Here is a 15,817-nt window from a genome sequence, read left to right on the forward strand (position 1 = left end):
ACACTGGGCTCCCTGCTCAGTGGGAACCCTGCTTCTCCCTCTCCCTCTGCCCCTCCCCCCTGCTCATGCTTTCTCTCATGCTTTCTTTCTCTCAAATAAATAAAATCTCAAAGAAGCCCCAAACAGAATAAACTTAATACCAAAATGTAATAATGATAGTTTATACACAGAGAACACACTGTCGAATGATTTTACCTTTGGCTTATAAATGCAAACACAAAATATGTAAATTAAACCCAACAGTACCTTTAAAAAGGAGACATTGTTTATTCTAGGAGTACAGAGGTGTTTAGCATAAGAAAGCTATCAACCAGTTTATTATGTCAGCATATTAAAAGGAGTCACATCATTAGATATGGAAAATATGACAAAACTCAGTACCCTTTCTTAATAAAAAACTAAAATAAGAATAGAGTACTTTTAATAGTATGGTGAAATGTTTATGATACTAGCTGAAATGTCTCTTAGTATTGTTTACTTTATTATCTTTAAAAGAAAGGCAGGTTTTTTTGTTTTGCTCTGTGTTAGTAAATTGCAGCTGCCATTTATTGTGAAATTTGTGACATTTTCTTCCAGTCTCTCTTTTTTTTCCTTTACTGTTCCCATGATTCTACTCGCTTTTGCATCTTCACTTAATTCTGCATCAGTAGCATACCTTGTCCATAGTTATTTTTCTTAAACTTAGAAAAATAATTACATCATGATTAAGATAAGTATTTCTATTTAATTGCCTTTTACAGTTTATATAGGTACCATTGTAGCTTGTGCTGTATGCATAAATATTCAAATAAACGCATTACAGTGTTACATTGGTGCACAGAAAAAAAATAATTCGAATGGAATGAATCTGTTTACACTGATGGGATTGGTTATGTGTTCGTGTGCCGTGCCGGAAATGATTCATGTGCCTGCCATGAGCAGTACAGACAACATAATTGCTTATGCGGTACAGTGGTTCAAGTGACATTGCAGTCTTATCGAAACAACGAAGTTGTGCTTAACAGAAAACTACACTACTTCCTTTTGTTTCTTTTACTTTAAGATTTTTATTCAAAAAATGTACCGTGGTCCCATGTACCCTTCAGCCATTTTCTTCAGTGTTAACATCCTGTGTACCCATAGTACGATGTCACACCCAGCAAGCTGACGATGGTCCAATTCACAGAGCTTATTCCGGTTTCACCTGCACTCATTTGTGTGTGTGTGTGTGTGTGTAGTTTTGTGTAGTTTTATCACATGTAGATCCATGTGGCCACCACTTTAATCAAGATATGGACTATTCTAACACCACAAGCTGCTTTGTGCTCTCTTTTTATAATCACACACCCTTGCTTCCATTTTTTTAAAGATTTTTGTTTGTTTATTTTTTATTGGTTTGTTTGTTTAGAGAGAGAGCATGCAAGCGGGGTAAGGGGCAGGAGAGGGAGAGAGATGCAGGGCTCCATCTCACAACCCAAGATCACGACCTGAGCGGAAATCAAGAGTCAGATGCTTAACCGACTGAGCCACCCAGGTGCCCCCCTGCTTCCATTTTTAAAATGAAATTGAGGGCGCCTGGGTGGCTCAGATGGTTAAGCGTCTGCCTTCGGCTGGGGTCATGATCCCAGGGTCCTGGGATCGAGTCCCACATTGGGCTCCCTGCTCAGCGGGGAGCCTGCTTCTCCCTCTGCCTCTCTCTCTCTCTCATGAATAAATAAATAAAATCTTTAAAAAAAAAAAAAAATGAAATTGAAACCGATTAAAAATTTAAAAAATTCAATTCCTCAGTCACACTAACCACATTTCAAGTGCTCAGCAGCAAAATGTGGCCGGTGGCTGTGCAGGTATAGATTTTAGACATTTTAAGTTTCTCAAGGCTCTGAGATAATATGCTTCACTTTTTTTTAAGGTTCTTATCCCCTAAGGCCTTCCTTGGTGAATTGGAACGAGGTTAAAAATAGCTTGTCCCTTGGGGTGCCTGGGTGGCTTAGTTGGTGAAGTGTCTACCTTGGGCTCTGGTCATGATCCTGGGGTCCTGAGTTCAAGCTGTACGTGGGGCTCCCTGCTCAGCGGGAGTCTGCTTCTTCCTCTCCTCCCCGCTCCTGCTCTCTCTCGCTATCTCTGTCTCTCTCAAATAAATAAAATCTTTAAAAAAAAAATAGCTTGTCTCTTTTATGGTTCCTTTTCCCTCTTTGTTGGTCACTGATTCTTAACTATTATTTATGTCGTTAATATTATATTTTAAATAACTGTTAAAGTGTGTTGGGAAAAAAACCCATCATATGATATACTGTAGAGAGGCTTCTGAAGTATTCCGTTTGCTAGGTTAGGTATTACACTGTAATGTAAGGTGTTTATTGATATTTTACTTAGGATAAACATGCAGATCCTAGGCAGAGATGACAGAGGATGTTTATTCATTATTAAAGAACTGGGGTTTTATTCTAAATGAGTTTCAACTTGGTATGCAGAACTTCTGAGTGCTTGTCATATAATCAGATCAGTAGATTAGCAGTAGATGATTACTGTAGAGTGTAGATGGCTTAATACTTTATTGTAGAGTACAGGCAGTAATACAGTGCAGACTCTTCAGTTGAGCAATGAAAATAAAGTAATAATTGTATGTCATGCTTTGTCCCACGCAGGCACTTGAGATAGCTGTAAAATTATCTGTGCTGTTTTCTTCCCCATCCTAAAATTAAAGAATTCTAGAAAACTAGGGAACTTGAGCATAATCTGAACTGCGAATGGTGTCTTGTTTAAAGCTTTTTCTTTTGATTCAGATTTACCTCTTGATACTGACCTAGAAAATGAAAAAACATCTAAGATTGTATTGGCTGAGATGCTTGGTGACATGATCTGGGAGGACTTGTCTGAGTGCCTCATTAAAAACTGTTTGGTTTATTCTATCCCAACTAATAGCAGCAAGTTACAGCAGTATGAAGAGGTGAGTGCAGAGATACCACAGAAGGTTATAAGAGACTGTAGGTGAGTATTGGTGTCTGGTTTTTCCTGGGAGACCTTTTGCTCTTCAGCGACATCTTTAAGGAAATTATTAATAGGGAGTGGAAGCAAATTCCCTATTACTTATTTCTGTCCTTGCTTTCTCCCTTTTGATTGGGAAGAATGTTTTTCTTTTTAAGTATATTTTAGTTAGTGAGATACCTTTGCTTCTTTTTAGCATTTCCTTGAACACTGAAATAAGTGTATTTATTTTAGAGATCTTCACGCTTCTACTCAGTAGAATCCGAAGTTTATATTGAAGGTGCTGTTCCTAGTGAACTTAGGGCTGGAGGAATGTCTAATATGTGTATACCTGCTAACTGCTGGTCTGTTGTAAAACTTAAATGACCAGCTGGTCCTTGTTACTTTGGATTTGAAATTTTAACACTGGAATGGACTATGTGTATATAATTCTTTTTTTTCCCCTTTGTCTTTCTTCCTCAGATCATACAGTCCACTGAAGAATTTGAAAATGCCCTCAAGGAGATGAGGTTTTTAAAAGGAGATACTACCGATTTGCTGAAATATGCCCGTAACATCAATTCTCATTTTGCTAACAAGAAATGTCAGGATGTGATTGTGGCAGCTAGAAACCTGATGACCTCTGAAATTCACAACACTGTGAAGGTACTGAGGGTTATCTTAATGTGTATTACCTTGTCTTTGGGAAGTGGTGTGCATTTTTGAGACAAATTTGGTAGAGTGGGAGCTCTAGAGCATGACAGTTGCTGAGCTCACTGGGAGAAGTTCTCATCTTCCAACAGTAAGTTCTCTCATCTCTCAGGTGGTCCTGATACCTGTGTCTTGCCTAGGATACCATGAGGCCCCGATGAGATAGTTAGTGCACATGAAAGCGTTGTGTACATTGAAAAACCCATGTAAATATAATAGATTTCTGTTGTTGAAATTAGAACGTATATCAACCTATGTAGATTTTTCTCAACTTCAGTACTTGAGTTTTTAGGACACAATTTTGTGACAGATGTAATTGGGCTTCATTATGTCCAGAGATTATACCCTGTTGTGAAAATGTTGACTTCATCTCTTAAGCTAACAGAGGCACTAGTTTTACAGTCAAAGTAGTAAAACAAAAAAGATAGAGTCTTTGTAGGGTATCAACAATTATCTACAAAGTCAGGGGGCTCTGTAATTTGCACAAAGGGTAATTTACTTCTTTGACCTTAGATAAGTCTGTGTATTTTCTTTTCTGTTTTTTTTTTTCTCAAATTTTATGTACATAAAATATTTGGTAAATGTAAGGTATTACTTAGATTAAAGTAAAACATAGACTAACGTAGTCCCTTAATAGAAAATTCCTCAGCCATTTTTCTCCTGTCACAGTGATAGGAACTAGGCTCTTCTTCCCTCTATCCTTTCTCTTATGATCCTCCCTTTTCCTTGGGGGTACTCTGTTACTGTGTCCACCCAGCAAAATAGTTCATTAGCCCTTTGAAGTGCACAGATTTTAACACATTTTGAGGTATTTTGGGTTGTTGGGTTTTTTTTAATGAGTTGTAAGCATTTTTTTTTTTAAGATTTTATTTATTTATTTGACAGAGAGCGAGAGAGGGAACACAAGCAGGGGGAGTGGGAGAGGGAGAAGCAGGCTCCCCGCTGAGCAGGGAGCCCAATGCGGGACTCGATTCCAGGACCCTGGGATCATGACCTGAGCCGAAGGCAGATGCTTAACCGACTGAGCCACCCAGGTGCCCCTTGTTTTGACATTTTAATCTCACAGATACCAGACTAGATCTTATATTCTTCCATTATGGGTTCCCTCACCTTCCTCAAGAAATCACTTCATTGGGTCATGTGTATTTTGGGTCCACTGTTTTTTCAGACAAACATTAGCATCTTTTAATCATCTCTATAATTATATTTTTTCTTCTACTCTCTACTTTGCCATAAATTTGACTGCAGGCTCCCAGACATTTGTATTCTCATTTAAACTTCTTAATAGCCCTTTGAAATAGATACTTTTATACCATTTTGTAGATCAGGAAGGCAAATTTGATGACGTAAACATTTTTATTAGACTTGGAGCTTTTTCTGTTAGAAACTTTGTGGGGAAGTCGAGCATGTGCAGAGCAGGACTGCTGCTCTTGCGGTGGAACCTGCTGCTCCCACCTGCTTAATCTCTTTTATTTTTTGGCCCCTCTGGCATCTTCGGAAAACAAAGTTTGAAGACCATTATTGTAGTGCAATTTCTTCATTTTACAACAAGAAAATTGAGGTCCAGAGAGGTTAAATGACTTTGTTAAAAGTCAAGGTAAAAAATAATACTGATGTTTCCAGACTAGCAGCCTAGTGTTCTTTCAGTAGGTTTTGATAAGTCTAGGAATTTTCTTTTTTTTAAGATTTTATTTATTTATTTATTTATTTATTTATTTATTTATTTGACAGAGAGCACGCACAGGTGTACACAAACAGGGGAGCGTCAGGCAGAGGGAGAGGGAGAAGCAGGCTCCCCGCTGAGCAGGGAGCCCAATGCGGGCCTCGATCCCAGTACCCTGGGATCATGACCTGAGCCAAAGGCAGACGCTTAACGACTGAGCCACCCACGTGCCCCGGAATTTTCATTCCGTATAAATGTTAGGGAAGCTTTTTTGGTTTTGAAGTTTTTTTTGTTTAGTGGAGGTATGCTAGCCTGAATGGGTTATTTCTTAGACTAAGCCAATACATGTTGCTGGTGGGGAATAATTTGTTTAATGACAACAGAACACAAAATTATACTGGTCTGCAGTATTTTAGTAGTCTAGTCTGAGAAAGATGATTTTTTTTTTTTTAAGATTTTATTTATTTGACAGAGACATCGTGAGAGAGGGAACACGAGCACGGGGAGTGGGAGAAGGAGAAGTAGGCTTCCCATGGAGCAGGGAGCCTGATGTGGGGCTCGATCCCAGGACCCTGGGATCATGACCTAAGCCGAAGCCAGACGCTTAATGACTGAGCCACCCAGGCACCCCAGAAAGATGATTTTTGAAGGTCCTTTCATTTACCTGAAATCTTGGGCCAGTTTCACAGCTTTGCTCTTTCCACCAATATGATGAGTACACAGAAGAAATGGAAGAATGGCACAAGTAAAGGCAATTTTTTATTTCCTAGGACATGCTGTCACTCAAAATCGAGCAGTCATTAAAATAATTTCCGTATTTACTCAAATCTTTTGAATACTCTGTAGAGCCACAACTTGGTCGTCATGCAAGTCCACCAGCATCTTACTCCTGTCTGTATGCTTGCGCTTGAACTATTCTGAGGACAATACATTTTCTGTGTTTTATGTTTGAATCTTAGATTACTCCTGATTCTAAGATAAGTGTGCCAGACTTACCCTGTCCCGAGAAGGATGAGAAGCTAGAAGTACAGAAAATGTCCACAACTCAATACAACGAGGTGGTGAATTTAGAGCCTGAAAATACATTGGACCAACATTCCTTCTCTTTGCCCACGTGCCGCATCAGTGAATCTGTGAAGCAGTTAATGGAACTTGCCTATCAGACTTTACTAGAGGCAACAACCAGCAGTGATCAGTGGTAAGAGTTCTGAAAATGGCAGTGACATGGTTACATGTACATCTAAACTAGACATTTATTGTGAAAGTTAGCTGGAATGCTTTGGGTTTTCTTATCCCACTAGTTAATATTTTTTTTCCTTAGAAAAACAGTGCAGCACACAAGTATATATCGATAGTTCACTTTTATTTGCAATAACATGTACTTCTCACAGCATACATTAGAAATGGAAGCATGTGTATGGATGAACAAATGGAGTTTCTTTGACATTAAAGTTGTTAATCACTCTTTTATAAAAAGCTCTTTTAATTTTTGTTTAATTTCTACTTTTATATGAGTTGAATGATGTTACATGAAAAAGCACATGTAAAGAACTTAGAATACTACCTGGAAAATGATCAGTACTCAAATGTTTATTTTATTATTACTGGTGGCCATGGTAATAGTGGTCATAATACCATCTGCTCCAGCCTGCCCTGGCCTTTTAGCTTAGCATTCATTTTACATTTTGATTATAATTATTTTACATTAATTATAATTAATTTACATTTTTGTTTTTAATGCAATAATGGTTGGAAGGCCAAAGGTAGAAGGAAAAGCATGGAATGTCCTGAAGATCTGATTTTATCCTTTCAAGATGATTTCTCTTAATCGATACTGTATTCAGGGTACCTCCAACTCTAGTCCACATTTCGTTCTGAACCTCTCTTTGCTTCATGAGCCCCTCTCCTACCCCTAGACAAAATTGAGGAGGAGATGGCAGGCTGGAGCCCACGCTGTAGAGCGGAGTGACAAAAGCCTCTTCAGTTTGAATCTGTGGGTAGCAGTTCTTTACTCCTTGTCCGCACAGGAGAGAACAGTCCCAGTTAGGGCCTGACTCAACTACGTTGCCTCTCAGGTGGGCTTCCAGAGTTTTCATTTTTATTTCCACATGCAAACAAACCCCTTTATTTTATTCTGCTCTAGAAAGAAAGAAAACATGTTTAACCAAGATATTTCCATGACGTCAATGAATTGTTGTGTTCACAAGCCCCCCATCCAGTTTTAAATATAAGTAGGAAGAAAAAAACATGTAAAAAATATATATATTCCTTAAAAAAAAAAAAAGTATATATTCCTTTGGTAAAATAAATTTAGAGTAACCATTATTTCACCTGAAACATACTAGCCCAAAAGTTAGAGATGCAAGGCAGTATTTCCGCAATTTTTTGATAACACAGAATACTAAACAGTAGTTTTGTGTACTGCATATCTATATGCATTCTTTCCTCCAAAAGAAATAGTTTTAAACAGGACAAAAACACAACTACATTATGACTCACTTCCCCTTTACCAAACCTTGAATAGCAACACGTGCAACAAAAGTAAAATGAAATAATTTCATCAGGTATCATCGTAATCAAGTAGTAACAGTGTTTAGGGATATAGTAACCATGACTTGTTTTTCTAAATATTTGTGGAATTCCTGTTACTTATTCAAGGTACATAGTTTAAGATAGTCTTTTTCTAAAAATTTTTTTTTATTTTTAAAGATTTTATTTATCTGACAGAGAGACAGACATAGACAGGGAACACAAGCAGGGGGAGTGGGAGAGGGAGAAGCAGGCTTCCTGCCGAGCCGGGAGCCCAACGTGGGGCTCGATCCCAGGACCCTGGGATCATGACCCGAGCCAACGGCAGACGCTTAACGACTGAGCCACCCGGGCGCCCCTAGTTTAAGATAGTCTTATGTGGAAGTAAGCTGTACAGACCTTATATTTGCTCTGAGTGCATTTTAATAATAATCTTCAGGTGTTCTAAGGCCAGATTTAAAGGGCAGAAAATTTTGAGGTTAGATTCTATCCCAGAAATGTTGATTCATCTCCTTGCATTGGGGTAAGGAGGAGAAAAGGTGAAAGCTGAAAGTCAGACTGATTCTAAAAGAACCAAGTGAATGCCTTTATTGATACCTTGCCCTTTGCAGAGTGCGTCAGTGAGTAGGTGACATTTGCTTGAGGCTTAGCTCCATTTGTTACTGTAGGGATACTCTGGGTACTGGCAGAACACAAATTGATAATGGGAAAGAGGCTTTGGGTTAATGCTGCTGTTCTTAAAATTATTAATGGATCCAGGTTTTTAGAACTGCAATCTAGTTAGTAAATACTGGTTGAGAATATATTTCCATCTAGATTAAGGGTGTTTTCAGCAGTGACCAAAGCCAGGTGTTCTCTCGAACTGTAGTTTTGGTGATGACTAATGTGCACTTAGTTTGACCTTTTATCTCATTGCTAATATCCTTATGCATTTCTGTTGAAACTTTTTTTTTCTTCAGTGCTATTCAACTTTTCTACTCAGTGAGGAATATCTTCCATTTGTTCCATGATGTCGTGCCAACATATCACAAGTAAGTGCCACTGTTTCTGATTTCTGTATGGTACTCTATATCTAAAGTGTAAGTTGGATTAAAACCAGTAATTTTATATTCCCACCAAAAATATCTTGGTTACTGAAATTCACAATGAAATGCAATAAACCATTTAAGAAAAAAACATGTTGAAAGAATATTGGTTATTTATTCAAGTCTAAACATCTGTATGTTTTAAAATTTCCCAGGTGACTCTGATCTGTAGCCAATTTGAAAACTAGTGAATTAGAAGAGTTTAGTGCTTCACTGTCTAAGTGAGAAAGGAATTTGGCAGAAGGGCAAGCAAGTCCCTACTTGCATAGACTGGTCAGTGTTAAGTTTGGAGGGAATGTATACAGCTCTTCTGGGTTTATGTACAGAGAGTCGACACAGGTCAACATCTGGGTTCCCGTGCTCTTTCTCTTCTGTTAATCACTGGGATAGGATTATAGGATCAGGTTGCACTCAGGCAGAATGGTCTCACTCTGCTTGACTGGGGTGGGAGTGATGAGACCAGACCTTGTTATGTATTTGTAGAGGAGAGACAGTTCTTAAAGCCTAGAAGTACATTAAAAAAGAAGTAACTTTTCATCCACCTCAGCTTCAGTAACTTTTGGTTTCTTTCTTTTTCCACCCCTCCTCCTGGCCTAGGGAGAACCTTCAGAAACTGCCCCAGTTGGCTGCCATTCACCACAACAACTGTATGTATATTGCTCACCACCTGCTGACACTCGGGCATCAGTTCAGATTGCGTCTTGCCCCCATTCTTTGTGATGGCACCACGACCTTTGTGGATCTTGTACCTGGCTTCAGGAGACTTGGTAACGGATACCTTCAATTTAGGACATACTGATTACGCAGCTTCTCAGCGTCGTGTCTTTGTAATTTATGAATGAGGCAGTGAGAAATTAGGTGGTGGTCCTGAGCTATATTGGAAAGTGGGATAGCATTTAGTTTGCAACTGTTCCCGGTTATTTAATTTTATAAAGTGAATGCAGTCTTTGTGGAAGTACTACTTTTTCAAGACATGATTTCATGGTACATTAGAGATTCAAGCTGCATTGCTGGTGTGCAGTGAATTCACCAAATCAGAGTCCTGTCAGTAGAATGACACATAATGAGATTTGTATTGTGATAATTCTGTTAGCTTTGTCAGTAAGAGCTTACTAATGTCACTGCTTGTTCTTTTGCAAAACCTCAAGATAGCTCTCCGCTCTTCTTACCTAGCTTTACTTGGGATTATTAAAAATCAAAAGAAATGAAATGTGGGATAAATCAATATGTTTACTATAATGATATTCTAAGAAAAGCAGAGAACCTATATGATTCACTTAGCTTTTTACTTCCTGACTTTTCCCTTAGGTGGTGTAGATATATCAGAAAAATAAGTAGCTGCTGCTTCTGAATAAGTAATGTTTCTTATCTGACCCTGGACAGACTATTGGGAAAGACTTATTATCCTGAGAGTGGGTTTGGAGGGACTGGCTAATGTATTTTAGAAGTGATTATTTCTAGTAACCTTAGAGCACTTTATGATGTCATCTGGCAAGCAGTTGTTTTCAAATAAGCAGAATAATGTATGATTCATGCTTGTCTCTCTTCCTCCACCCTGGAGTTGTAGTGTGCACTTGAACAACTTTTAGAATTCTTTATTCTATTTCCCCACCATAGGGACAGAGTGTTTTTTGGCCCAAATGAGGGCACAGAAAGGAGAACTTCTGGAAAGATTATCAAGTGCTAGAAACTTTTCCAACATGGATGATGAAGAGAATTACTCTGCAGCAAGTAAAGCAGTCCGGCAGGTGGGCAGCTGCTGTTAGCTCTGGAATTTGTACTCTTTCTCCTGATAATTCCCCCTTGTGTTTTAAGCAGCAAAGAATATGCAGCAGGTAGTTCAGTTGATTCTCTACAACCCCCGTCAGAAAATATGGGTACCTTTTACAGTCACGCTTATGACCTTTCCCTTTCCTATCCCACCAAGCCAACAGGAAGCTATCTTTCTATCCACCCAATAACATGACTAGTTATTAGTAAGTCTGTCAGTTTGGGAAATCTGAAATATTAGCTTTTACCTCAGTGCCCCTCTCTCTCCTACACGATTTGTCATCTTCTTTTTTTTTTTTTTTAAATGAGCACATGGTTTTTATTTATTTATTTTTTATTGAAGTGAAAACTAACATTGCAGCTTTGTATTGGTTTCAGGTGTATAATATACTAAATCCACAATTCTATACATTTCTCAGTGTGTGTGGTTTATCTTCTTGCAGTGGTTTTCCCATCCTCAGATAAGTCTACTTTTCATCTAGTAGGGATATCACTAGGGTGACATATTCAAGAAGCTCATACTTTTGATAACTTTACCTCACCTTCCTATAATGCCTCTTTCCCCATAACCATGTGATAAATGTGAATGTGCAGAATAGGAGTTGGCAATAGTCAACTTCATGTCAGCAGCTGTATTCTCCTGACAGGTACTACACCAGCTGAAGAGACTTGGAATTGTCTGGCAGGATGTCCTGCCAGTGAACATATATTGCAAGGCCATGGGGACTTTACTCAATACAGCAATTTCTGAGATCATTGGCAGAATCACTGCTCTAGAGGTAAGGGCCATTAGATGCCTCACCAGACTTGAGATGGCGGTTCTTGTCTCAAATTGTCGCTTTACTAAGAAAATGATGTTGAAATCTCATTTCTAGTCAACACAGATGGTAGAAGAAATTGCTCGTGTTTTACGTCTAACTCATTATACTGTTATTTTTTTCAGTTCCGTCTTAATTCTGTTTTGCTGGAGACTTGCTAATTTCTGTCTTTTATACTTATATAAGAAAGTAGGATTATACTGCTTCTCCCTTTAGCATCTGTGGGAATTATGAATGAGAAGGCTGGAAACTGGGTAGTCCTTAGATGTGTTGTAAAGTATGAAGTCATATATTTATTTAATTTGCAAGTGACCTAAATAATTTGGTGAAGTGAAATGCACCCTGTTGCAGTTGGGATTGTATATGTGAGCCTAGATGCAGGTTGCCTGGACTCTGCCAGCTGATGTCTCTAAAGCATAGATTGGCTAAATCCTTGTTTATAAAAATATCCCCTGCTTTGCAGCAAGGGGTGCAACATTCTGCTGGAGAAATGGGCTCTTTCATGCAGGCAAACTAAATTATTGACAACCTGTTGAAACATATTTTGTGTTTCTAGCTTGAGGAGTGTTGTCAGAGAGCTGATGATATCTCATGTCTGTTAAGGTGTGCTAAGTTGGTTGGAAAACATGTTGCTGTAGCTGACCCCTTGGACAGCATGCACCAAAGATCTCCCCTTTCCTGACTGCTAAGCTGGCCCAATTCTGTTCTTTTGTGTTCCCTCTCTGCAAAACCAGGACATCTCTACTGAAGATGGTGATAGATTGTATTCCTTATGCAAAACAGTGATGGACGAAGGACCCCAAGTATTTGCACCTTTGTCTGAAGAAAGCAAGAACAAGAAATACCAAGAAGAGGTTCCAGTCTATGTGCAAAAGTGGATGCCATTCAAGGAATTGATGATGATGTTACAAGCCAGCCTGCAAGAAATTGGGGATCGGTGGGTATAACCCTTTTATAGAGGGTTATCTCTTCTCTCTCTCTCTGTATCTCCAAAGATGGAAAGTATTAGTGCCATTGATAGTAATGCTTTTCTCATTTTCTTAATTTTGCTCAGGAAAGAGTTTCATATTGAGTTGCAGTAGTTGGGGTCTTTGCATGGTCTGTAATAGTGTAGATCTCATTACCACTTTCTCCTATTTGATAACATAAAGACTTCTTGTTTCATATTATTTTGGTTTTGAACATGTCGTTCTGGCAGGCTGTACCAGTGATCTTACAGTTGTAGGAAGGACAACCTTCTGACATCTGGATGGAAGTTGTTGCCCATTTTAACCAACAGTGGATACATTTTAAGGTTGACTTTGATTTGTTAACAGAGAAGTGACTTTTATTTGTATGGAATATTCAGCATCAAACCACTGTTTGATCGACCAGCAATTCTTCTGCAGGGAGTACAGTGGCTTTAGAGATTAAGCATCATACACATAGAGAGGATTCATCTTTTCTTAAGTAAAGTGGATGATGTTTTTTCCCGACACCAGAGACCATCAGTTGACTTTGCTGTGCGCAGTAAATATATGCTTTATTGTATCACACTTGGTGTGCAGAGGTCATTGATGCTGCACAAAAGAGAATAGATATGGGTTAGTTACACATTCATGGATGCTTTGATTATTGTCTTGGTAAATTATTGATGAGTATGCATACTTTGCATAGGGAACTCCCTGAGTAGGCCTTAAGGTCCATCTCCATCCTTACAGCTACTTGTCTGCCTGTTTTAGCTTGGTTTATTAGTTTATTACAGATGCTCTAGTGTATTAGACCAGTCATCCCAGATGTGTCTGAGCTGTTCTCAGCATGTATTGTCCATCCTAAAACAATGAAAATGAGATTTCTGCTTGAGAAAAATCACATCAAAATACTTCCAACTATATTAGAACAAAATTTGATTTATTTATTTGTTATTTATAAGTCCTTAGTGAGTAATAAGATATTTTTAGGTAAGACTCCAGAGAGCAGCAAAGAAATTTTCTTTCTGCTGTTAAAGGACCCTGCTGCAGCCTAATAATCATTAATTCTTTGTTGTGAGAATAATCACAGTACTGGTGTATCTTAGCTTCTTGTTTTTTGCCTAGGAAGAATTTTTCTCCTAGAGATTCCAGTAAACCTAAGGATAGTAACTAATTGGGAAACTTCTTACTGAAGAAACTACCTCTAGTCATGTAGTTTAAATGTTTTAACATTATAAAATATACATATGAAGGAATACAGTATATATATGTGTGTGTGTATACATATATATACACACACACAACATATTTACATATTTACAATTTAAAGAAAACAAGTAAAATATTTGTGTACCCATTACCTGATTTAAGAAAAATATTACCAGTACTGTGAAGACTCCTGTGTGCCCCTCTCCAGACATTTCTCATCATAGGCAGCCACTATCTTGAATTTTGTGTTAATTACTTCCTTTCCTTTCCTTTATAGTTTTGCCACATTTGCACGTATCCCTGAACAATATAGTTTAGACTTGCTTATGTTTGAACTTTCTATAAATGGAGTCTTCTATAACTTGCTTCTTGTGTTTAATATTCTGTTTTTGAAATTCACTCATGATGGTATGCAGAGCTATAGTTTGTTTTCACTGCTGTATCATATTCTCTTGTACAGATATTTCATTGGTTTATCCTGTTGCTTTACAGTTTCACCAGTATTTGGTATTCTGAGACTCTGAAATTTTTGCTAGTTCCTGTGAAATGGTAGTTCATTGTCACTGTAATTTATATTTCCCTAAATTCTAATGATGTTGAGAATCTTTTTATTGATCACTTATTTTCCTTCTATTGTAAAATTCCTGTTCATGGTTTTTGCCCTTTATTCTACAGGGTTGTTTGTGATTTCATTATTGATTAATGGGAGTTTGCTGTGTATTTTTTATGCCAGTCCTTTGTTGGTTAAAGTTTGTTGCCTGTGGCTCATTTTTAAAAATAGTTACTGGGCGCCTGGGTGGCTCAGATGGTTAAGCGTCTGCTTTCGGCTCAGGTCATGATCCCAGGGTCCTGGGATCGAGTCCCGCATCGGGCTCCCTGCTCAGCAGGGAGCCTGCTTCTGCCTCTCTCTCTCTCTCTCTCCCTGTCTCTCATGAATAAATAAATAAAATCTAAAAAAAAATAAAAATAAAAAAAAAATAAAAATAGTTACTGATCCCAAGACTCCATATAACCACATGAGGATGTGGCCATAATTCTCAAGTTCAAACAGGACTTAGTATAGAATGAGGGGGAACAGTTTTATCTCCTAACCTGGTCTCTTCATCTGACTGTGCTGTTACCAAAATGTCTTGGAGAAGCAGAAATTAAAGAGATTGGGTGGTAGAGCCATCGAGAGGGGGAGGATGCCAGGATTTGTTTTACTTCCATTTAAGACAAATAAGCATTTGGGAACAAAGAAGCAGTTTTAAAATCTTGCTTATACAGAAACATAAGAGGAAATTGAATTTTATCTTTTATTTTGCAGGTGGGCAGATGGAAAAGGGCCCTTGGCAGCTGCATTCTCTTCCAGTGAAGTAAAAGCTTTAATTCGTGCCTTGTTCCAGAACACAGAAAGAAGAGCAGCTGCCCTTGCTAAGATTAAATAGCTGTGTCTTCCTAAGAAAGCCATGTCTTGACTGTGTGGATTTCTCTCTTGGCATAATTACTGCTTTAAAGACTAATTGGAATCATCCGTTGGTTTCGGTGAACTCTGGGATATCACGGAAGTCTGACTTCACCTAAGAACACCTTATCTTCTGGCTTGTATGAGGCTTTGTTGAGGAACTGGATGTTAAGATAAGCTGTCAAGTGAAGCACCTCAATTTGTTGACTTTCTAGCCATCCTCCCTTGATAAGAAACTGTAGGGTAGCATTATTTCATGTCGCTTCTGGGAACTGTATCCATTGTAGATGTAGGCCATGGCCTTGGATCAAGGAATCCAGGGGATTCCAAGAGTCAGGGTGAAGAATTTGTGAGCAAATGGGAGATATATTTTGGGGGGTAGGGGAGCAGTATTTGTCCTTGCCAGAATTAAGAAGACTTCCTTTTAATATTTCTTTCCAATAAATAATGCTTTTCAGAGTTAAGGGTGATTGTCTTTAATAACATGGGAGCTTTGACAAAAGAGACCAATGAGTTTTTTGGTCTTCTGTGCCATTCTCTTCACTGACATTTATGACCCTCACAGAGGACTCACTTGTCACCGTCTTTCTTCATAGCCCTCTGGTAATTTCTGGGACTCCTACGACTTCCTTTCAGTTTACATTTTTGTCACATTTTGCTATTTCAACTAAATTCTGTTTTCTTGGTTGGAATTT

At 38.3% G+C, this 15,817-nt stretch overlaps 1 protein-coding gene across 1 annotated transcript in view; it reads left to right on the forward strand.

Moving 5' to 3' along the window:
- The window catches only part of ZW10 (zw10 kinetochore protein), a 32,584-nt gene extending 16,996 nt beyond the window's left edge, over positions 1-15,588 (forward strand). The window contains exons 8-16 of the mRNA XM_021696263.1: positions 2,763-2,926; positions 3,427-3,609; positions 6,277-6,515; positions 8,806-8,877; positions 9,529-9,698; positions 10,549-10,679; positions 11,349-11,480; positions 12,254-12,456; positions 14,985-15,588. Of these exons, the coding sequence (XP_021551938.1) occupies positions 2,763-2,926; positions 3,427-3,609; positions 6,277-6,515; positions 8,806-8,877; positions 9,529-9,698; positions 10,549-10,679; positions 11,349-11,480; positions 12,254-12,456; positions 14,985-15,105 (1,415 nt within the window). The 3' untranslated portion in view covers positions 15,106-15,588. The remainder of the gene's footprint in view (positions 1-2,762; positions 2,927-3,426; positions 3,610-6,276; positions 6,516-8,805; positions 8,878-9,528; positions 9,699-10,548; positions 10,680-11,348; positions 11,481-12,253; positions 12,457-14,984) is intronic.
- The last annotated feature ends 229 nt before the right edge of the window (positions 15,589-15,817 follow it).

Source organism: Neomonachus schauinslandi, chromosome 11 (genome assembly GCF_002201575.2).
Source record: "Neomonachus schauinslandi chromosome 11, ASM220157v2, whole genome shotgun sequence".
NCBI classification, from domain to species: Eukaryota; Metazoa; Chordata; class Mammalia; order Carnivora; family Phocidae; genus Neomonachus; species Neomonachus schauinslandi.